Genomic DNA, 23,421 nt, shown 5'->3' with positions numbered 1-23,421 from the left:
TGGCCCACAGAGGAAATGAAGGAAGAAGAAAACAGCCAGATTATTGAAACAGGCAAGTGAGACACCCAGATTAGATGTTCGCTTGTGGGCTTCCTTTCTTTGTAGACAGAAATTAAATGAGCGCATAATTCTGTCCGATTCAGGAACACACCATCTCTTACAGTTCAAATTGACCATTTGTTGGTGGCCCACTCTTAGTGTTTTAATTCAGAAGAGGATTTTTATGCTGAGTTGAATGGCATGGGCAGAAAGATGTTGTGGATCTGGCAAACTTTACACCTTTAATTAAAAAATCCGTAAGACCACATTCTGTGATTCTAGTAACAGAAGCTCATCTTAAATATTTAACACCATGTATTTGAATAGTGTTTTCTTATCTCTATCACTTTTCTACTCTTACTAAGTCCTCAATTTCCATCAAACTTGTCCCTTACTAAAAATCACATTATTTCAAAGCCTCACCACCACAAGTACAAGCTGCTTCATAGTCTGCGTAATAGGAAAGCCATTTTTCATGTAGCCTCATTACCAAACAGAATGCTAAATGATTCAATCCCTACCATCTTCCATAGAGATTGGGACTCTTTGGCAAATTCTGCGATTCTAGTCATAAAAACCATGCTAATACTTTTCATTGGAGTTGGGACAGCTGCCATTTTGCAGAAATGTAATCAAAACCCAAAGGAAGTCTCTCCAATGGACTATTTACATTCTTTCAAGAATTGGCTAAGATTACTGAGATCCATATAGAATTTGGAAGTCCCCTATCCCAAAATTAGAGCTTTTATCTATCTGTTAATCCCAATCCAGTCTGTTTACTAGGTCAGTGTTTCACTGTTTAAACCACTCCCCAGGGATTGTAGACAGTAGTTTGAAAGAGATAATTAAAACAAATGTTTTAGCTCACGATTTGTTGGGGCTGTTACAAACCCACTATCCCACCTATGTTTACTGGACAATAAAACTCCCATATTTCTCTGCTTCTCTGTATATGTGTGTATTCACACACAGAGTATTTCTATAATAAACTTTAATTGATCTCTATAGCATCAGTTGATAATAGTGAAGTTGCTGGATCAAAGCATGTGCATTTTCTTTTTAATGGATTTTGTAAATTTTTTCTACAAATCGGGGATTGGTTCCTGGAGCCATCAACCAATACCAACATCCTCAGGTGCTCAAATTCTTGATATCAAATGGCATGATATTTGCATACAACCTACACACACCCTCTCATATACTTTAAATCTCTAGTTTACTTGTAGTACCTAATTTGAGGGGTCTTCAAAAAGTTCATGGAAAGTGCATATTATGAAAAAAAAATGCATGGATTTCAGAATTTTTTGCAGCAAAATAAACTCGTACCAACTTGTTTTAACATGTCTGTATAGGATCTGTAATAGCTTGAGTCACTAAAAACGATAAGACATTAGTTTGAAAAGAGCCCCTATGGGAGCAACATGAATTCTGCTAAAATTGAAGGAGGAACAAACATCAAATTTATGGTGAAGCTTGGGTGGGAGAATGGTGAAATCACTGCTGTTCTATGAAAAGTTTGTGGGGACAATGCCCCAAAGAAATCAGCAGTTTACCAATGGATAAATCGTATCTTGTTTGTGCCCTACCTGAAGATGACTGATGATTAACAGCACAAAAAAGAGCCAACACCACAGACATCTCCATTGGTTCAGCTTACACAATTCTGACTGAAGAATTAAGTCAAGCAAACTTTCCACTGGATGGGTGCCAAGACCATTGCGAACATGTCATCTGCAGACAAGAGCAGAGGTCTCAAGGGAAATTTCAGGGATCGAGATCCTGCAGCATTTCTTGAAAGGTTTTTGTAAGAGGAGATGAAACATGGCTTTACCAGTAGGCTCCTGAAGACAAAGCACAATCAAAACAGTGGCTACCAAGAAGTGAAAGAGGTCCAGTCAAAGCACAAGCAGACTGGTCAAGAGACAGCACAGGTCACTGCAGCAATTTTAGGCGATGCTCAAGGCATTTTGTTTGTTGACTTTCTGGAGGGCCAAAGAACAATAAGATCTGCTCATTATGAGAGTGTCTGGAGAAAGCTAGCCAAAGCTTTACCCGAAAAACACCAGGGAAAGCTTCACCAGGGAGACCTTAGCCACCACCAATATGCTCCTGCTCATTCCTTTCATCAGGCAAGGGCAATTTTGCAAGTTTTGTAGGCATCCACCTTACAGTCCTCACTTGGCTCCTTCTGACATCTTTTTGTTTCCCAATCTTAAAATATCTGTGCAGGGCACCCATATTTTCTTCAGTTAATGATGTAAAAAAGACTGCATTGGCACAGTTCCAAGCCAACCCACTGTGGCACAGAGCTCAGCCTGGGGTGGGTCCTCTTGATTGATTAACTGATTGATGGAGCCCAGCTAACTCAATCAGTAGCAGGACAGGAGCAGCTCAGGTGCCAGGTTAGGGTGTGGTCATGGTCCCGGGAAGGGTGGGTGCCCCGGTGGCTATATAAGGCCAGGATCTGGCGCTGGAGCTTCATTCCGTGTTAGGCAGCGCCCTGCAGAGGTCGCTCCAGGCTGTGGCTCCACACCCGAGGACCGGGAGCGGGGCCTGCTGGGCGAGGACCGTCGTGCCCAGACCGAGCGCCCAGACCGAGCGCCCGCTGCACCGAGGGCCGAGCTGCGGCCTGCTCAGTCCCGGTGGGGAGAGACCGCGATGGCGACGGCGACGGGGTGGACACTGCAGGCAGTGGAGAAGCTGCAGGCCCGTCTGGCCACCCAGACCGACCCTCAGAAGCTAGAGAAGTATCTGTGGAAACTTTGCACCTTGCCGGTGACGGCAGACATCGTGGCGCAGACCGGAATCAGGGAAACCGTAAAGAGCCTGAGGAAACACCAGCACGTCGGCGACTTTGCCAGGGACCTGGCGACCGAGTGGAAGAAGCTGGTCCTTGAGGAGCGAAACACTAGGCCTGAGCCACAGCGCGGTGAGGACAGCCCTTCCCGAAAGCGCCCCAGAAATGCTCTTCAGGAGGAGGAAATGGACGGGGGCTCCCGGGGCCCAGCCGCCAGCCCTGAGCGCCGACGTCGGGAAAAGCACAGGCAAGTCGGGGAGCTCCAGAGACCTCACGGAAGGTCTCCCAGTCGTGGGCGGAGAGACGAGACACAGCAGGGCCCGGGGCCGGCACCATGCTGCTCTTCCGGCGGGGAATCTTCTGCTTCCCGCCACGTCCGGGCCCCCCGGGCGTCTGCCAGTGCCCCCCGGCCGACCGAGGCCCGCTCCGGATCCACGGGGGAGGCCCCCGCGCCCACCGTGCCCGCAGGGGAGCCGGCACGAGGCCGCACTGAGGCGTCCCGGGCCAGGCCGGGGCTCGGCCAGGTGGGTCCCCTGGGCGCACCCCGGGGGAAAGGGGCTGTGAGCCGGGGCGAGGCGCACAAGTCCTCCCAGCAGGGCAAACGCCCGGTGGGCGCCAAGGGCGGCGAGACGGGCCCCGCCTGGGTCGGCGGGGACCCACACGAGGCCCCCTCCAAAGAGGAAATCCGAAGGCCGCGCCCTGGCGAAGGCGCCCAGGACAAACCGCCCTCTACCGGAGCAGGCCGGGAGGGGGACGGAGAGCACGGCCGCCGCCAGCCCCCACCGGCCACACACAGCCGCCTTGGAAAGCGTCAGCACGCCGGCCTGGAGAAAACCGCATGGGACAAACACAAGCCAAGTCTGGGCCTAGGAAAGGGGGCAGGAGCCCCGTCGCCCGAAGTCAAGGAGGTTTCTAACAACCTGCAGACTGCAGGAGGGAAACTCAAAACCCCTGCTTGGCCTACAAAGTCCGGGGGCTCCCTCCCTGGAGTTGAAGACGCAGATGTGGGTGATGCATTCGAGCCTCCTACCCCGTCCTTTCAACAATACCTCAACTATGACCAGATTCCGCAGAAAAGGAAGATCGTGAAAACGTCAAGCCCTGCACTTGGAGAAACGGAACTTGCCAACAAGGACTCCAGATGCACTACTAAAATCTGGGACTCCGTTCAGAAATTCCCGAAGGCGACGGAAAACCAGTCTAAGTGGCAGGCGACTGGAGCGGATCCAGCCATGCTGGGAGCGGCCCCCACTGATGAGTGGCCAGAGTCGCCAGACCTGCCACTGCCCACGCTGGAGGACCTTTACCGTGCACTCAGTGCCCGTGAAGGGGTGCCCTCCCAGCCAGAGCCAGGAGCGCTCTCCTCAGCAGAGGAAGATGCAGCTGCATTTGCCGGACGCAGAGCGAATTCTAAGATGCAGGTGTATTCTGGTTCCAGGGGCGCCCGTCTCCCCCAGACGGTGACCCTGCAGGAGCAGTGCGTGCGGGTCCTTAGGAAGTACGTGGATTCCATCCGTCAAGTGGGAGAGGTCCCGTATTCTGTCCTGGAGCCGGTTTTGGAGGTCTGCACGCCCGGTCAGCTGTATCGCCTAGAGAGGTACAATCACGCCCTGGTTGGAGAGACAGATGAGTTATGGAAAATTCACTGTCACCGAGACTTTAAGGAAGAGAAGCCGGAGGAGCGTGAGTCCTGGCGGGAGCTGTACCTGCGGCTTCGGGATGCCCGAGAGCAACGGCTGCGACAGGTGACGCTGAATATCCGATCTGCCCAGGACAGTAAGTCCACAGGCCGACAAGCAAAGATGATCGTTTTCAACGCTGTGACCAAGAGGCGTCATGATGTTTGGAGGGGCCAGGAGAGGTTTGCAAGCGGAGGAGCAGCTGACCCCGCCAATGCCAAGGCCGGGGCAGCACCGCCGCCCACGGGAAGCAGCCAGGCTCCCCTGGGCAGCGCCAGCAGCAGCTCTCACCCCAGCCCCGAGAACCCGAACCCGGCCTCTGGCTGCGTGGGCGGCGGCAGGGCTCGCCTGGCGCCCGGGGTGGGCACCGGGAAACCGGCTCCGAAGAAAAAGGCCCCGCTGATGGCCAAGACCGTTCGAGATTTCCAGAGGAGATTCTCCCGACGATAAACTGAGGCCCTGCCTTGGAAGTGGAATTTGGGGACTTCGAGGAGGAACACAAAGTCAATGCCCGTGGAGGATGAAACTGCCCAAGGAGACCAGAGTCTTTTGCTTTATGGAAACTCTTGGACTCTGACCCCTGCAGTCTGCAAGGGTTGCACCTGTGGTCCCGGGTGGCACCGCCGCTGCCTCCCTGCCTGGAGGACACCTGAGAATCGGAAGGTGTCAAGCCTCAGTCTCACTGAGGATTGTAAGATCAATTATACTTTCGTTGTTAAATAATCTCTTTGTAAATAAAGATGTAGTTTAATCTTATCTCTAGTAATAGATTGTATTTAAGTTAGTAAAGTACTAAACATGAATTTTTTTTTTTAAATGTTGAAGTAAATAGAGCCTTGTTGAAGAAAACTCAGCCATCAATTAAAAGGTCTGGCTCTGTTGCCCAGGCTAGAGTGCACCCAATAGTTTGCAAAGTGCTTTCCAGACTTTGTCCCAAGTGATGTACAGGAGACTGCATTAGACCCTCTAACTGTGGAGGGATATGGAAATCGTCAGAAATGGGACAAGTCACTGTCCAACGCAATCTTTCTGATGTTGTAGATAGTTTTCATGTCTCTTCAAGCTAATTCCAATCTGTGTGTTCTCGAAGGCTTTTCCATGCATATGGGATGGTTTAGCTTTATTTATAGAAGGCCTGTGACCTTTCAGCAATTGAAAGGCATAATCTCCTATAAGATACACTACTGGTTCAGAAGGGTGACTGTCTTTTTGAGGGAGGCCTAGTCCGTAGTTGTTCTGAAATAGCAGTAATATTGGGGGGGAAAATTAAGTTTGAAGACTTGTGAGAAACATCATTCATTTGTTATTATGTCAGGTCAGCTAAGAAAGACTGGGAACTGTGGTTGGTTGTCTTTGGCAAATTTGGCACACAATTTGTTTGTGGTAAATTAAAATAGTAGCTTGTCTTGTCCCTGGTTTGGGGTGAATGTGGGTGGGTGGGAGTAGAGAATCAGGAGGAGGAGTTGATGAAGGGAAAAACATTGGCCTAGGAACCAGGATTCTGATGTTAATTTTTTTGCTGGCTTTTGAGCAAATTCCTTAACTCCTTTAAATCTCAGATTCCTGAGACTCAATGATCTCCAGGTACCTTTTAGACTCTTATTTATTTGTTATTTGAAACAGGGTATTTGTCACCCAGGCTGGAGTGCAGTGGTGTGATCACAGCTCACTGTAACCTTGAAGTCCTGGGCTCAAGGGATCCTCCTGCCTCAGCCTCCCAAGTGGCTAGGACTACAGGCAAGTACCACTATGCTTGGCTATTTTTTGTTTATTTTTTGTAGAGATGGGTGGTGTTGCTATGTTGCGCAGGCTGGTCTTGAACTCCTGGCCTCAAGCAATCCTCCTGCCTCAGTCTTCCAAAGTGCTGGGATTATAGAGTTGAGCCACTGGGCCCAGCCCCTTTTAGACTTAAAATTCTGAACCAAAATCCCAAGTATGGGTTTGAAAATTGATACATTTAGAAACTTTTCCCATCAATCCTATTTCTGCCTGTTTGATATGCAATTATATTTTTATTTTGCAAACTTGATTTGGCCTGAATTCTATGATCTTTGACAGTAGTCAACTTTGGAACTACCTAAATTGTGTGACATGCTTCCCTTCCTAGTACACTAGATGGCACTATAGGTGAGGCAAATCAAATGGCAAAGGGCCCAGAAAAAAAAAACAAAAAGGGAGGGAAAAGACTTGATGGCCAGTGCTAATTTTGGCAAATTAGAAAGGGTTCAGTCTTCACCAAGAGCTGTTTCAACATCTTCAGAAAGACAAGTGAAAACTGCCAAGATCGGATATCTTAATATCAAGATAATGCCATTTTATATAATGACTTTCAATCGTTTTTGAAAACTCTGACCAACTGTAAGAGAATTTAACCTGTCATGCGGTACACACACACACACACACACACACACACACGGAGGCACCCACGCACCAAAAGTTTCTTGAAGCCATTCTAAGCCTTGCTGTCTGTTATGCATTCTGTGATAATTCTATTTCATTAAACTATGCCGCTTATAACCCATTAAATTGACTTTATGACCTACAGTTTGAAAATAAAAAGTTATTTAGTGAACCTATCAAGAAATATCAGTCTTCTCGCCACAAAAAACTGATAAGTATGTGAATAAATATGTATAATTTTTATTAGGTATACCTTAATAAAGCTGGGGGAAAGAAAAAAAAGAAAATTAAATAAACATTTTAATTGGAAAAAATAAATGAAAAAGAAATATCAGTCTCTACTTAGCACTTGGTACCGTGGCAGGTACTGTGGGCAACTTGAAGCATTTAATGATATTTACATTTTCTGGGAAAAAGAAGAGTTACTTTGAGAGACATTAGAGGACAAACCTGTAAGACACTGAAATTATGCCGACAGACCAGAAAACTGTGGAAGCATAATTTAAATGAAAATTTCATGGAATAGCTGGATAGTATTTAAGCCTTTATTTTGATATGAACTTTTATTGGGAAAATTACATGCTGTTGAACAAAAGTAGTCATGGCTGGGTGTGGTGGCTCAGACCTATAATCCTAGCACTTTGGGAGGCCCAGGTGGGAGGGTCACTTGAGGTCAGGGGTTGGATACCAGCCTGGGCAATATAGCGAGAACTTGTCTCTACAAAATAGTAAAAAAAATTAGCCGGGTGTGGTGGTGGGTGCCTGTATTCCCAGCTACTCAGGGAGGCTGAGGCAGGAGGATCACTTGAGCCCAGGAGTTTGAGGCTACAGTGAGCTATGATCATGCCACTGCACTGCAGCCTGGGCGACAGAGTGAGACCTTGTAAAAAAAGAAAAAGAAAAAAAAAGATAAAGTAGTAACAAAAATAAATATTCCATTCATATAAAGTTCTAAAATGAGAAAACTAAACAAATATAGTTTTTAGGGATGCATACATTGTTGTTAAAACCATAAAGGAAAAGGTGATAATTAGCACAAAACTCAGGATGGTCATTGCCTCAGGTGGGCAGGAGGAAAACCATCTGAAAGGAACACCCAAGGATGCTCATAAGATGCTGAAGATGCTCTGCATCTTAATCAGGGTGGTGTTTGTTTATGTTGTTATTATTATTAAAAATGAATGGATGTTGTATACATTCTTCCATATGAATTATATATTTCACGATAACAAACAAAATATAGCAAACAATTACTATAATTGGCTTCTTGATTCTTTATCTCTTCTTGGGGGAAGGTTGTTAACCCTTCCTGACTAAAGGGGTCTCTTCAAGGACAGAGGTACAAATGAACCCAGTGACACTGTTTTGGTAGGGACTTTTAAACACTTTTAAAGCTCTCCTTAATATGGTCATATCTGTCCTTGAGGATGAATTTGGATTTTAGAAATAGTCAAATCTCCTAATAAAATGTGTTTCTAAATTGGAAAAGGCAAACCTTCAAATAATAGGATTATCCCGTTAGAGGGTTGATTAAGTTATAGTACATTCTCTGCAGTCGTTAAAAGTCAAGTTTTAGAAAAATTTTTAAGGACTTGGGAAAGTATTTACAAAATATTTTTAAGCAAAAAAATCAGGTTATCAAACCACAGGAGAGTCCTACTTGGTAAGAAGACTTAACAGAATGTAGCCTGGATGGAGTGGCACAGGCCAGTAGTCCCAGCTACTCAGGAGGCTGCAGTAAGCTATGATCATGCCATTGCACTCCAGCCTAGGCAGTATAGTGAGATCCCATCTTTAAAAAGATAAAATAAAAAATAATATGAGCAAAATGTTTTCTTTTCTTTTGTGCTTTTATGCATTGTCCCAGTTTTCTATAATAGCCACATATTATTTTTGTAAATGAGGACTGGGGAAAGAGTGTGGTCATTAATCTATATAGAAGACAACTTTAAGATAGGAGTTTCAGAAATGTTTTGAACAATGGAATAAGAACATGACCTGCAGAGGGGTAAACATCCATTTAAATATATTAGGTCTGATATGAGTGTTTAAAAATCATTCACTTTATAAAAAATTAGACTTTTTAAAAAATGAAAAAAAATTTTTTTGGAGACAGGGTCTTGCTCTGTTCCTGGGCTAGAGTGAAGTGATGTCATTGTAGCTCACAGCAACCTCAGACTCCTGGGCACAAGCAATCCTCCTGCCTCTGCCTCCCAAGTAGCTGGGTCTACAGGCATGCGCCACCACACCCAGCTAATGTTTTGTGTTTGTTGTAGAGATGGGGTCTTGCTATGTTGCCCAGGCTGGTCTCAAACTCCTAGCCTCAAGCAATCCTCCTGCCTTGGTCTCTCAAAGTGCTAGGATTATAGGTGTGAGCCACCGCACCCAGTCAGACTTTATTTATTACAGCAGTTTTAGGTTCACAGGAAAATTGAGCCAAAAATACAGAGTTCCCTTACGTGCACCTTTGCCCATTGTCAACATCTTGCACACCTTCCACACCTTCTTCCCCTGCCCAAATGCACACCTTCCCCCACCATCAACATCTTGTGCTATAGTGGTACATTTTTAAATCCATGAATTTACACTGACACGTCATTTTCACCCAAAGTCCATTTTACATTAGGGTTCACTCTTGGTGGTGTACATTCTATGGGTTTGAACAAATGTATAATGACAGGTATCTGTCACTATAGTATCATATGGAAAAGTTTCATTGCCCTAAAAATTCTGTGCTCCACCTATTCATCCCTTCCTTGCTCTTACCCCTGGCAAACATGGATCCTTTTACTGTCTCCATGGTTTTGCCTTTTCCAGAATGTCACATCATTGGAATCATACAGTAAGCAGCCTTTTCAGATTGGCCTCTTTCACTTAGTAACATGCGTCTAAATTTCTTTCATGTCTTTTCATGGCTTCATAGCTCATTTCTTTTGGAGATGAGTAATATTCTCTTGTCTGGATGTACCACAGTTTATGTATTTAGTCACCCACTGCGGTTGGTTGCTTCCAAGTTTTGACAATTACAATAAAGCTGCTGTAAACATCCTGTGCTAGTTTTTGGGTGAACATAAGTTTTCAGTTTATCTGGGCAAATACCAAGGAATTTGATTGTTGGGTTATATGGTAAATGTATGTTTAGTTTTGTATGAAATGACCAAAATGTCTTCCAAAGTGATTGTACTATTTTGCGTTCCCACCAGCAATGAGTGAGGGTTTCTGTTGCTCTATATCCTCATCGGCATTTGGTGTTTTGGATTTTCACCTCCTAATAAGTGTGTAGTGGTCTTTCATTGTTGTTTTCATTTGCCATTCTTTGATGACATATAATGTCATCTTTTCATCTCCTTATTTGCCATCTACAGATATACAATGTGAGGTGTTGGTTCATGAGTTTTGCCTATTTTTTAATTGGGTTGTTTGCTTTTTTATTGTTGAACTTTAAGAGGGTTTTTTGTATATTTTTTATAACAGTCCTTTATCAGATATGTCTTGTACAAATATTTTCTCCCAGTCTGAGTCACTACTTTTTATGTCATCTATCTTATAAATTGAAGGATTATAATATTCATTTAATTTCTCTTTCTTTTGGACTTCTGGGAACCTTGACTTTTATGGTTTATACTAAATTCAAAGCAACATTCTATCCTTTGAATGGCAGAGAGCAAAATAAACGTTGGTTGAATAAATGGTGTTTACTATGCTCCCTTCACAAGCACTTTGAAACACAGGTTGCTTTATTTGTTGTGTTTTCTAGCAAACTGAATAAGGCTCATCACCTTAAGCAACAAAATTTTCTATCTGAGTTATTTGGATTGATATATTTATAAAATAGGTTACTGTTTTACCTGCCTACTACAGCAAATATGGAACATAACTGAACTGCTTCATTATGACTCGAAATCATAAGATAAGAGAATAATGCATTCATAAAACAAGAACAAGATGCTGTGAAAAAGGAATTATCAGAGACTAAGAACAAGCTCTTGGAAATTAAAAATATTATTGTCTAAATAAATTCTGTAAAATAGTTCAAAAACAAGGTCAAGAAAATTGCCCAGAAGATAGAAACAAAGGGACAAAGAAATAGGACAGTATAGAAAAGAAAAGAATCTTAAAAGATCATTTTGGTATATCTCCTATCCAGTTAATAAGTACTCTTAAAAATAAACTAGAGAAAACAGAAGAGAGTCATTTAGAAAAGAAATAATAAAAGAAATTTTCCAAGAATAGAAACATGGAAATTTCCAGCTTGACAATAGCTAGCACAGTGAATGGAAAAAGACCTACACCAAAGAAATTGTGTAATTTCAGGACATCAAAGTTAAAAATGAGATTCTAAAAATTTCCCAGGAAGAAAAATCACATTACATGCAAAGGATCAGGAATAAGAATAGTAATATTATGCCCTTTCAAACTATCAAGTTTAAAGTAAAATAAAGACACTTTGAGGCATGCAAATTCTCAATAACATTTATCTCCCATATATAATACCTTTACTCAAGAGAATGTGCTTTTAACACAAGAGAGGAATCAGAAAATAGAAAGACTCAGTTTCTAGGGGATCCAGTGCAGGGAAATTTCTAAAGGAAATCCAGAAGGAGCACCTCCAGCAGGTGTAAGAGTCAGCCTTCCAGAGTGGAACGGGAGGATGGAGTCTTCAGGGGGAAAGCAATGTATGTAATGACACATAATCTAATGTATTGTAACGTATTTGATGTTGTGAGGAGTGATACGAGATGTGTTGGTGTTTGATAATTAGCAATAAGTGTGTTGAAAAGTAACCTAATAAAAGTGAGATAATTATTCATTCCAGGAAAAATAATGTTATACAGAAATGGAAAAGTAACTGCAATACTTTTTAGCTCAGTGGTGAACAATATTTACATGGTCCTAGTAATGTAATCACTGGATATCGATCTAAATGTAAGGGGAGGGCAGGGTGAAGAGGGTATAGGACAGCTTAATTCTCATCTACCTTGATAGGAAGTGAATAATGCCTGACATGCATATGTCATGAAACAGTGCTATGTTATTTAGAAACATGGATATAAATATCAGAAGAAACAGCTAAAATATTAATAATTAAGGTTGTTGACTCTAGGGAGTGAGACTCAGGGGTGGGGGAGTGGAATGGGGCAGAAGAATATTGTTTTTCTTTAACATTTGATAGTATATTGTTATATATTACTACTTTCAGCCTTAAAAGGGAAGGAAGTTTGGACACATGCTGCCACGTGGATGAACCTTGAAGACATTATGCTAAGTGAAAGGAGCCTGTCACAAAAGGACAAATCCTGTATGGTTCCACTTACAGGAGGGACCTAGAATAGGCAAATTCATAGAGACAGGAAGTAGAAAAGTGGCTGCCAGGGGTTAAGGGCAGAAAGAATTCAGATTTAGTGCCCCATTAGGGGACAAATTTCAGTTGGGGAAGATGAAAAAGTTCTGGGGACAGGTGGTGGTGACGGTTGTCCAACAATGTGAATGTTCTTAATGCCACAGGAGTGCACGCTGAAAAATGGTAAATTTTATGTTATGTATTATATATTTTTCCATGATAAAAAGCAAATTAAAAAGGAAAAATGTACAATTATATTTGATTTTTAAGTATATAGATGTTTTAATTTTATTACAACATTAATTTTTAGAAAGCTCTGGATGAGTGCCTGAAAAGTGTTCATATATGTCATAAATATAAGTGTTTGTGCCTAGATTTTATGACATCATTTGGGCCCCACAGGGGTCTTATTTGCTTTTATCCAGTTCTTACCTGTATTCTCCTTAGAGAAAGGTGTGTAAGTTATTTTCAAATAAGGAAAGTATTATTGACTATGAGTATTTTGTGAGTACATTTTGGGGGAATTTGAGAAGCCAGATTTCTAAATGTGGCACATGAACACTGTGGATAAATGTACAGATTCATCCAGCTTGAATAAGGACCTTAATATGCAGGGATTGTCCTGTTATGGCCTCTGCTGTTCTCAGTGGCTATTCTAAATGCTCGGCTGTGCAGTCACCCCTGAGTGGTTTACGGGGGAAACTCAGCTCTGCCTTTGTGCAGGGACTGGGTGGGACTCTGAGTGAATTAAAGATACAGTAGCAGGTAAGTGCCTGTGTTGTCACAGCTGATTTCTGGCTCCCAGCTGATCATCTTTTTCTAATCACTTTCCTTAACCTGGTCCAAATACTAAGAGGGTGTGTGTTTGTTTTTTCATGGTAATAAGCAATAAAAGGCCAAGTGGCTTGGCAGTAACAGGTGCAACAAAAAAGTGCAATCCTAATTCAAATCATTGTCCCTTAAGTTTACAATTGAGAAGGCAGCTTTAAGAAGAAAATAACAATGGAAAACAACTTTATATATCCTTAGAGACTTGAAACTGCTTTCCAGCCTCTAAGTCATGCTGCTTGGTTTTGACATGTTACATTTACCTTGAAGGGTTTATTGCTATAAAAGCAGTGTTATTTCTCATTGTCGTGCTATCTAAATTTTCCTCTTTGTTCACAGTGCGAGATGAGGATAGAAGCACGACGAAAAAATCTTCTCATTTTGATTTTGCATTATTTAACACAAGAAGGGTACGTTATATTACACATATTTACAGAAACGATTCCTCTCTTTCTCTGACCTCCACTTTTCCAGATCCATACTTTTAAAAACAATTAATAGACTTACTTTTTTAGAGCAGTTTTATACTAATAGAAAAATTGAGCAAAAGTAGAGTTCCAACTGTATGGGGTGGCTCATGCCTGTAATTCCAGCACTTTGGGAAGCCGAGGTGGGAAAATTACTTGAGGCCAGGAGTTTGAGAGCAGCCTGGGCAACATAGTGACAACTCTCTTATCAGTTTTCCTTTCCTCAAAATAAAAATATTGTATTTACATGGACAACCTAAGCCCAACTCTTTTTTTTTTTCCTTGCAATACCCATTCTATAACTGTCCAGGAGAGGAAATTTGGAAGGCTTTGAGTTTGGCCACATACCTCATTAAAAACACACAAGTACTTAATAATAAGTCTGCTGCTATGCTGGGTAGTATGAGAGGAAGAGAGCTGGTCCACAAAGTGTTTCAAAGGCGTTCTCTATTTTAGATCTTCATTTCTTTTCAAATTTCAGCCAGGAAGAAAACATTCAGGTTTCAGGCTAAGGGCTTAAAAACTTTTTGAGTTCTCAACCAGGGTGATTTTGCTCTTGGGGGGACATTTAGCAATGCCTGGAGTTCTTTTTGGCTCTCACACTGGCACCTAGTTGGTAGAGGCTAAGGATACTGCCAAACGTCTTACCATGCCCAAGACAGCCCCCACAACAAAGAATTATCCGGCTATAAGTGTCAATAGTGCCAAGAGGGCGAAATCTAGAGTTAAAGCAGGAAGAACCAACCAGCTGTTGATATTTTCCCAAGAGGTTTAATGAGCATCTTTTCCTCCATTAAACATAGTAGCTATTAGTGAAATAAGGGAACTACTGTAATTTGGAGTCAATTTTTGGAATCCAGTTACCTTAGTCCTGGAGAGGTATGAAGGAAAAAGATAAGGAGGGTAGGAGGCAGTTGAGAGGAAACTGAGAGTCTATAATTGTTTCTCTTAACCACGCCGCCTACAGCTGATTTAAACAAACCTATTGCCCCATTGAAGGGAACGACCATTTTAGAGACTTTAAGGAATTTTTCTTTTAAATTTTATGGTAGATATTGGAGTCCCCATTTTGCTTCCTTTTTAGAGACCAGATCTCGCTCTGTCACCCAGGCTGGAGTGCAGTGGCACGATCATAGCTCACTGCAGCCTCCTGGGCTCAAGTGATCCTCCCGCCTCAGCCTCTCGATAGCTGGGATACAGGCACAGGCCACCACACCTGGCTTGAAGAAGCTGAGGTTTAGAGAGTCAAGGACTGTGGGTCAGGAGGTCACCTGGCTGCAAGTGGGAGCACTTTCCAGGCCTGTCTTGACCCAAAAGGCTTCCAGGGTCCTTATTCCTCTGCTCCAGTGTTGAAATTTTGCTTTTGCTTAAGGATCACCTCAGAAAAATAAAAATGAGTGAGGGCCATGTTTTTTGAGGGTTTTTGTTTTTGGAATGTTGATCTTCTTAAAGTCTTTTAAAGAAAATGAAATCTCTACAATTGCACTTAAGCATTTAAAAAATTATGTAAGTCATGGAAGGATCTGAGGTGTTTTTTTTTTTTTTGCCAAAATTTTAGATGTATGTTGATAATCAATTATAACACTGCACCTTTGAACAAACTTTGTTACTGAGTAATCCAATTTATTTTCTCCCCTTAAGCTTGTTAATTGCAAAATGTGGCCTTTCTCATAACACCTTTTGAGAATGACTTTTTTCTTATGGTAAATGTGATGAACTGCAACATCTTTAATGCAGGAAATTTCCTCACTTTACTTACTTTGAAAGACATGGTTTTATCAGACACTTCTCTTTTTGGTGTTGGGGATATAAACTTTATTGAGAAAATGGCTCATTCTTTCCGCATCCCCACCAGTCCCAGACAAACGAAACGAGTGTGCGCCACATGGCTAGTGGACAAGCCATCAGGTGGTGCTCAGCTACTAAATCTGTATCCACACCTCGCAGTGGGGTGGGATTGGGAGACCGAGCAGGACTGACTTTGGTCCCCTCTGTGCCTCTCTTTCCCCATCTGGAATATGACGGTGCTCCTGAACTTGATGAGCCAGGCAGTATGCATATGGGCAGTGGGCTGCTCTGCGCTACTCACTAATCACCTAAGAAGGACAGTGTATGAGACGGTGCCCAGTGTCTACTCCAAGACAGGGCTGTGGGGCTTGTTGTGGTAGGGAGGGCTTCTTGGATAAGCACAGAGATTTAGGAGACAGACTGTTTTCTTTCAAATGCCCACTCTACTCTTTGCTAACTGGTGGCCTTGCATGAGTTACTTATTATCTTTGTGCTTCAGTTTCCTCATCCGTAAAATGGGGAAGAGGGGATGGCTAAATATCAGGTAGATATCATTATTATGAGAATTAAATATGTTATATGCTTAGAATAGTGCCTGACAACAAAGCTTATATGAGCACTTGCTATGTTTACTATGGAGGAGATAGGATTTGGACTTTATTCCTTTAATACCCAACCTGGTTCAGCAAAGGACTTTAAGCATTGGAATGTGAGGTTGGCTCATTTGACTACATTTTCTCTTTTTCTTTTCTTTTTTTTTTTTTGAAACAGAGTCTCACTCACATCTGGACTAGAGTGCAGTGGCATCATCATAGCTCACTGTAACCTCCAACTCCTAGGCTCAAGCGATCCTCCTGCCTCAGCCTCCCAAGAGAGTAGGTGTGACTACAGGCACATGCCACCACATTGGCTAATTTTTCTGTTTTTTATAGAGATGGGGTCTCGCCCTTGCTCAGGCTGATCTCAAACTCTTGGCCTCAAGCGATCCTCCCAACTTGGCCTCCCAAAGTGCTAGCCACTGTGCCTGGCCTGACTTTATCTTCTGATGGATTCTCAGCTCCATCCAAAGAACCCTGAGTTACAATACCTCAAAGCAGCATTTTCTAAGAGTGTGCAACACTTGGAATAGTAGTTTTGCAGAATGTTACTCGGTATTATTTTTTTTTTTTTTTTTGAGACAGAGTCTTGCTTTGTTGCCCGGGCTAGTGTGAGTGCCGTGGCGTCAGCCTAGCTCACAGCAACCTCAAACTCCTGAGCTCAAGCGATCCTCCTGTCTCAGCCTCCCGAGTAGCTGGGACTACAGGCATGAGCTACCATGCCCGGCTAATTTTTTCTATATATATTTTTAGCTGTCCATATAATTTCTTTCTATTTTTAGTAGAGATGGGGTCTCGCTCTTGCTCAGGCTGGTCTCGAACTCCTGAGCTCAAACGATCCGCCCACCTCGGCCTCCCAGAGTGCTAGGATTACAGGCGTGAGCCACCGCGCCCGGCCTTACTCGGTATTATTGTGAGAGTTTTATGGTCAGGTAAGCTTGGCAAACATTGGGTTAAACTAAGGTAAACAGGGTTCCTTATTTCAGGACTTCTCAGACCATCTAATTTACTATGTGTAGTGAGGATATCTTTATGATAAAGTCTCAGTATTCAGGGATTTGCAAACCAGTTTGGCCAAGGAACCCGTTTTTCTTTAGAGACTAGTTTTCCACAGAACACTTTAAGAATTAGTACTTTGTAGATTAGTTGATTCTTGTAACACTTGAGTGCACCATGCTAGCCCCCAGCACTGTGAGCATAGTATTAATAGATGCTTAATAAATGTTATTTGAATAGCCATTGAGGAATTTAATAGAACGTAGATGGGTAGAATAATTAGAAAGCAAGACAAAGCCATTTATGCAGATAATCCCTGATATTTATTGTAATGTATTTTGTGTTACATAAATTTTATCAGAAAGGATAACTGTAAAAACAAAAAGGCAAACAAATAAAAGTCAGCATAGCTAACCCTACTCCAGTTGCTGTCATTATGGCCATTATTTACCATATGCTTACAAAGCCTGCATTTCCCCTTTCTGCCACAAGATGGCTCTTTGAATCACACATCAGTGAAAGTGCTAGAGTTGATCATTTTCCTGAGACCTGCTGAGAAAGGGATATATGAATGAATTATCAAGATGAAAAGTGAACTAGACGTACTTTTAAGGACATATCAAGGTCAAAAAAAGGAGACCTGCCTTTAACGAAGTGCTACAAATTCAGCAAAGAGGCTAGATTACTGTGGATTGGAATAAACAATCAGGGACAGCTTTGTAGAGAAGGTGACTTGAGCTGGACTCGAAAGGTGTAGAATACGGATAAACAGAGGTGATGGGTGAGGACATTCCAGGAACATGCACAGAGGAAGAAAGGGCACGGCATAATGGAACAATTAAGTAAACAGAAAGAGCAGAGTTTGAATGGGAGAGTGAGGATTGGTGACAGCAGACAATGGAGGGTCCCGGAGGCTGGTTATTCTGGTCCTGCATATCCATCTTCCTGGCCCCAAGAAGACGTTAATGTAATAGTAACAGCCTCCCCATCCCCCTCCTGTTTTCGTTCATTACTGCACACTACGCTTCCTAAAGTCCTGCCCTGTCTCTTTGCTAAGAACCTCTGGCATCTCCTCCTGCCAACCATTTCAAGTTCAGACCTCATTCAAGCTCAGACAGTGTAATAGGAACACACAGAAGCAGTTTCATTCCCCTAACCAATTAGTTTAGGAAACATGGGGCCTGAAGTTATCTATTCTTGTAATTTTTGTTTAAGTCAAAACTCCATCATCTTAGAAAGAGTTCAGAATATGTCATGTCAGTAAAGACTACAAGCAGCTCCTATACTAATGGCATATTTCCATCTTCTGCCTTTATTAATTTATTTAATTTTGTTTTAAAAGTGGATGTGTGTAAGTATATGTATTTAGTCATTTTTAAAATGACTAAATGTATTTAGTCATTTTTAAAAGTTTAGAAAGCTAGAGAAAATGTTAATCATTATCTCTGTGTGGTAGAATTTTCTTTAGATTTATCTCCATTTTCGGATTTTTTCGTAAATGAACATATATTACTCCATACTAAACAAAAGTGACTAATAAAAACTCATTTAAATTTTCTCTCTGTACAATGGGGATTAAGACATAGTATGGGCCAGACACAGTGGCTCACTCCTGTAATCCTAGCACTTTGGGAGGCCGACATAGGATGATTGCTTGAGGACAGGAGTTTGAGACCAGCCTGAGCAACATGGTGAGACCATGTCTCTACAAAAATAAAAAAATTAGCCAGGCATGGTGGTGTGTGCCTGTAGTCCCAGCTTTGGGAGGCAGAAGCAGGAGGATTGCTTGAGCCCAGGAGTTTGAGGCTGCAGTGAGCTATGATGACACCACTGCACTCACTCTAGCCTGGGCAACAGAGGGAGACCCTGTCTCAAAAAAAAAAAAAAACCAAACCAAAACATAGTATATAGAAGCCTGGTGAGACATCAATAAGTATAGAAGCTGAATGTGGTTTGTAAGTTCTTTAAAATTAGCTTGGGAGAGATAAATACATTTCAAAGTCATTGGAAATAATCATGGCAACCTCTTTTAAGCAAGTTCAATCTTCCAACTGATCTGAATATGATGCAGGGAAGAAAGCGGAATAAAAATGAAAGTTTTCTCTTTCTACCTTCCTAGATTTGAATTAAACAAAAAGAACTTTAACCTGCCGTAGGAATTCTCAATCTGAGGTCCTTGAATGAGCCCCTGAAATTATATGCTAATTTGTGCCTATTTGCACGTGTGCACACTTTTCAGGAGAGAGCTGTTGGTTTTAAAAAAAGTTAAGAACTAAAAATTAAGACCTGGGGAGTCTTCTACTTTAGAATATATTGAGACAAAGCCCTTGCTTCTAGTGCTAAGACCACTTAAAGTGGACAGCTTTGCAGCTGAGCAAGTTAAAAATGGCAGTGAAGAAACAAGGGTGAAGATGCTACTAACCTGTAGAGGCACCTTGGAGTGTAATGTGTGACTGATTAAAAAATGACTAGAAATCAATAATGTATCCAAGCGGATGTTGTCTTCTTATACCATTAATAACTTTCCTAAGTGATGCTGATTGACAGATCTTTGGAATTTCAGAGCTCATGACACGGTCATCTGAATTGTCTCAACAATAGCAAATCTTGCTCTTTGGGGCTGAATTTGAGTTTTGTCAATTGCCAAATGCTACCTAATATGAATACTGGTGAATAAAGTGGTAATCAAATTGGGTAAATACCCAGTTTGGGCTAACAGTGAGTAAAATATTACAAGACTTTTTCTTAGTTGATTTATTTATTTGACTTTTAAGCATTTCCAAAAACATTTGGAATGATGATGACATCGCCAGATAAGTAGGTAGCTCCCAGAGGCAACTGCTTCAAAAGACAATATTTGGATATACTTAACATAAGTGGGCTCTTTATAGCAAACCTCATATGTACATAGTAGCTTTCATCTAATATACTATTTAACATAAACTTACTCTTTGTGTTGCATCTCTTTGGACTTGTAATGCCTGTCTATTCTTTTTATCTGGAGTTAAATTTTTTTCTTCTTCCGTGCAACTGCCAGATATATTGATACAGCCAATGCTTTGGAGCACGAAACTAAACTGGGGTTACGACGCTATGAAGTCTGTGACAACGTTGATCTGGAAACTATTTTGATGGAATATGAGAGCTACTATTTTGTAAAATTTCAGAAATACCCCAAAATTGTCAAAAAGGCATCAGACACAGGTACATGGCTATTTTCTAGAAACAAGGCTTTATCTCGTCTTTAAGATTAGTGTTGCTTCCTCATCTTGTCATACTCAGATAAAGGGAGACCCTCACCCTGCACTGAAAGAGTAGACCAGAAAAATAGTGTAGCTACTCTCAGATCCAGTGCCGCCAGTTGAAACGTGATCAACTGGACGTTGGCATCCCTCTACTCGTGTCTACATTTCTTTAAGGAATGTGTATCAGGGCAAGGACAACAAAACCCCACTGTATCACAGGGACTTTTCAGAAGACTGACATTATTTTAATTTCTTTAGAGATTAAAAGAACTGTTGGAAGAGGATAAACAACAGAAGACTTTTTCTTGTTAGGAAGACCTATTCTCTAACTTGAAAATAACATGAAAATGAGTATTGGGGAAACTAATAGCTCATGTATAGATAATGAAATGCTTTTGAAAGCCATCAGTCCAGATAATGATCAATAGAATGCAAAGACCCAGTATAGGTTAGCAGTCAAGGAGGCTGGCTGGAGGAAAGATCTAAAGTGAGGGCCCTATGCTTTGTAGTAACATTGACTTAGTCTGTAAGTGGGGGAAGTAATTATAAACCAAGGGAGATCATTGTCCTGTTTACAAGGCACTTGTTAAGCCACAGACTTTAACATTTCATGTAGGGACCCGGAAACCAAGAGGAGCATCAACTAAAAATAGCCAGGGCCAAATCTCAGAGCTAGAAGGGGTCTAAGAGGTATTTTATTTGAGCTCCCTTCCCATGCAGGGTTCAGAGCTTGGCTTCCTCGGCTGGTTGTTAGATCTAAGTCTTGAAGAGAAAGCACTGGCTCCTAACCACAGGGTGATTGGCACTGTTAGCGACATGAGCTCGTTTCTAGACGGCTAGTTCTCATCAAGCGTGATACATTCTCCTGTGATATTGGGCACAGTGTCTCTATTTTAAGGTAAACTGGCAGAGGATGACTAAGTGCTCCCTACCAGACTCGTGCAATTACCCTGGTGTCCCATGCAACCGCAGCAAAACACTGTCAAGTTCAGAAGACTTAATGAAGTGGGAGCTATAAAGCCTACTCACACTGGAGTTGCCACCGGGTCCACGGTCTCCAACACATTTAATATCGAGGCCTTTGGGGTCTTTATCTGTATGGAGATGCTGGAGAAGCCAGGACTCTTTCCCTCACCGGTAATTTCACTTCTCTCTAGATGAAAATAGCTTGGAGTTTCTGGATTCTAATGAGCCATAGCACATATTTTAAGAACAATGTAAAAGGAGAAACATACCTGAAAAATCACTTTCTCTCTCTTAAAATTAAATTCTTTCCTTTTCCTCCCCATGTTTGTTTTCCTACAGCAGAAAATAATTTACCGCAAAGAAGTGGAGGGAAGACCAGAAGGTAAAGTGAGTGATAATTCACCTTGATGAACTCGACTCTAGGAGTGTGTGGGACCCCTTTCCAGAAGATTCTCCCGTGCAGCTCCATGACTGTCTCCCAGCAATACCGACTGTGGTTATGTGACCTTGCTGGGCCCAGCCACAGATTCCCCTCCTGTTCCAGCTGTCGGGGTTTGGGCCAATGTCTGTCCGTTCTCCTGGCTGTACCACAAATAAGTGCACACAGTGATGCTCTGTCTTTCTAGGCCTTGTGGTCTGACAAGTAGGGACCTTGGTGGTTAAAAGACCCAGGTTCAATTCCCGGCTCTGCTATTTACAAGCCTCGAGCAAGTTCTGAAACGCAGTGAGCTCCCGGCCCATAGCGAACACCCAGGAAATATGATTTTCCCTTTTTAATCATTTAGCTAATTTCTTTGTGCACCCTCAGATCCCATGCCCTGACCTGTCGAAGATGATCAGTAGAGCAGGAGGTTCTCGCTCACACTTCTGCCGTCTCCAGTGCCAGCCTGCGGCGCTTGCTCTTTTGCTTCCCCTCCTTTTCCCATGCTCAGCTTATATTCTCTCTCCAGCTTCCCAACGCCAAACCTCATCTGGGACTCGTAGCGTCTGATGGGAGCCCCCCTGCTCTCAGCCCTTCTGGGTAGACACTTCCCACAGGCTCCCCCTCCTGCTGCAGAGTCCTCCCCACTCCTCCCTTCCCACTCCCCCACCCCCTACAAAGCCCCCCCGTTGTCACAGGCTGTTCGGAAATGCCCAGGGGCACTAGGGTGCTGCTGCCGGGGCATGGCCAGCTTTGGGGCATCAGGGTCTGTGGATTGTTGCTATTATAATAAAGCCTAAACCTCAGGGGAAGGTTAAAGTGGGCTTCCCGCAGGGGCCACCCAACCATTCAGGCAGTGAACAAAACGTTAAAAACGTTAAAATGCTGGTGGAAAAGGAAAACTTGGATTGTGATCACAAGGAACTTATTAGGCCCTCAAGAGGTATGAGTGCCATATGCCCCCACTAAGTTCGCTGCTCCTGTGACTCCAGTTCCCTTGTCTACAGCCTCAGAAGGAAGGGACAGGGACCCCTCTCAGGGCTGTTGGGCGCAGCTTGTAAAAACGGTCATGGAGCCCATGCACAATTCATGACGGCGCTCACGGTAATACTGTGCCTCGGGCTAGCTTGGCTTTGTGCTCTCTGTTCTTTAGGAACAGTTCTATTGTTTTGACAAGTGTTCTTGTGTATAGTTTCCATAAACCTAGTCAGACTCTAGCAATAAATGATAACTAGTGAATAGGAGCATTTAAGAGGCCAGCTCCCGACCACGCTTGGATCCTGATTATTTTTTGGCCACATATTCATATGGCACCTCCTCAGCCTTCTGTCCTGGCAGACATGCTGTGAGCAAATCGTGTTGGAGTGCTTTGTTCCCTTTAGGGCTGGGGCACGGTGGCACGTTTGACAGTGTGGGGTCTCTTCAGACCCTCTCTGAGTAGATGTTTGTACGTGGCTGGTGTAAAGGTTGGATAGCAAATGGTTAGAGTCAACAAGATGATTAGGAAAGTAGAGAATGGTGTTTCTGTGGACAGTTTTGTACTCAAAGATCATTATTGAAATGAGAAGTTGTATCATGAAACTGGCTATTAGCAAATCAAAGTGTCTTTTCCTAGTCTCACGTCTCACACCAGACAGCACGCTCCCAGTTTACAGATTTGCTGATGACCCAAAGGAGGAAAGGTCATCTAATGTGACAGCTGATGGAATTAGGATCAGGTCTAGACAATCTGGGACATGGGCTCCAGGTAACAAGATTACGTTTAATAGAATAAGGTTTAAACTCTAAGGAAAGAGTCACCACAAAGAGTTCCCCTATTACAGAATCAGAGACCGAGAAATCTGACTTACCTGCAGGT

At 42.8% G+C, this 23,421-nt stretch overlaps 2 protein-coding genes across 4 annotated transcripts in view; both read left to right on the top strand.

Annotated features, from left to right (window-relative positions):
- The window catches only part of KATNAL2 (katanin catalytic subunit A1 like 2), an 84,367-nt gene that overhangs the window by 22,746 nt on the left and 38,200 nt on the right, over positions 1-23,421 (top strand). The window contains exons 2-4 of one of the 3 annotated variants that reach the window (XM_069468018.1): positions 13,424-13,494; positions 19,969-20,135; positions 21,482-21,524. In XM_069468018.1, the coding sequence (XP_069324119.1) occupies positions 13,424-13,494; positions 19,969-20,135; positions 21,482-21,524 (281 nt within the window). Of the gene's footprint in view, positions 1-13,423; positions 13,495-19,968; positions 20,136-21,481; positions 21,525-23,421 lie in introns of those variants that run through there. The other 2 variants (XM_069468020.1, XM_069468021.1) reach the window with 2 other exon arrangements.
- Positions 1,764-4,965, top strand: ELOA2 (elongin A2). Its single transcript, XM_069468610.1, has 2 exons — positions 1,764-1,843; positions 2,532-4,965. Exons 1-2 carry the CDS (start codon positions 1,764-1,766, stop codon positions 4,963-4,965), a joined length of 2,514 nt encoding a protein of 837 aa, XP_069324711.1.

This window comes from Eulemur rufifrons, chromosome 5 (genome assembly GCF_041146395.1).
Source record: "Eulemur rufifrons isolate Redbay chromosome 5, OSU_ERuf_1, whole genome shotgun sequence".
Lineage (NCBI taxonomy): Eukaryota > Metazoa > Chordata > Mammalia > Primates > Lemuridae > Eulemur > Eulemur rufifrons.
This window is presented reverse-complemented; position numbering and strand designations above follow the sequence as displayed.

Bases quoted from the DNA above. Each gene is read 5' to 3' on its own strand.
- ELOA2 (XM_069468610.1), top strand. From the start codon at position 1,764: ATGTCATCTGCAGACAAGAGCAGAGGTCTCAAGGGAAATTTCAGGGAT. The intron at 1,844-2,531 runs GTAAGAGGAGAT...ATTCCGTGTTAG, and splicing joins GCATTTCTTGAAAGGTTTTT to GCAGCGCCCTGCAGAGGTCG.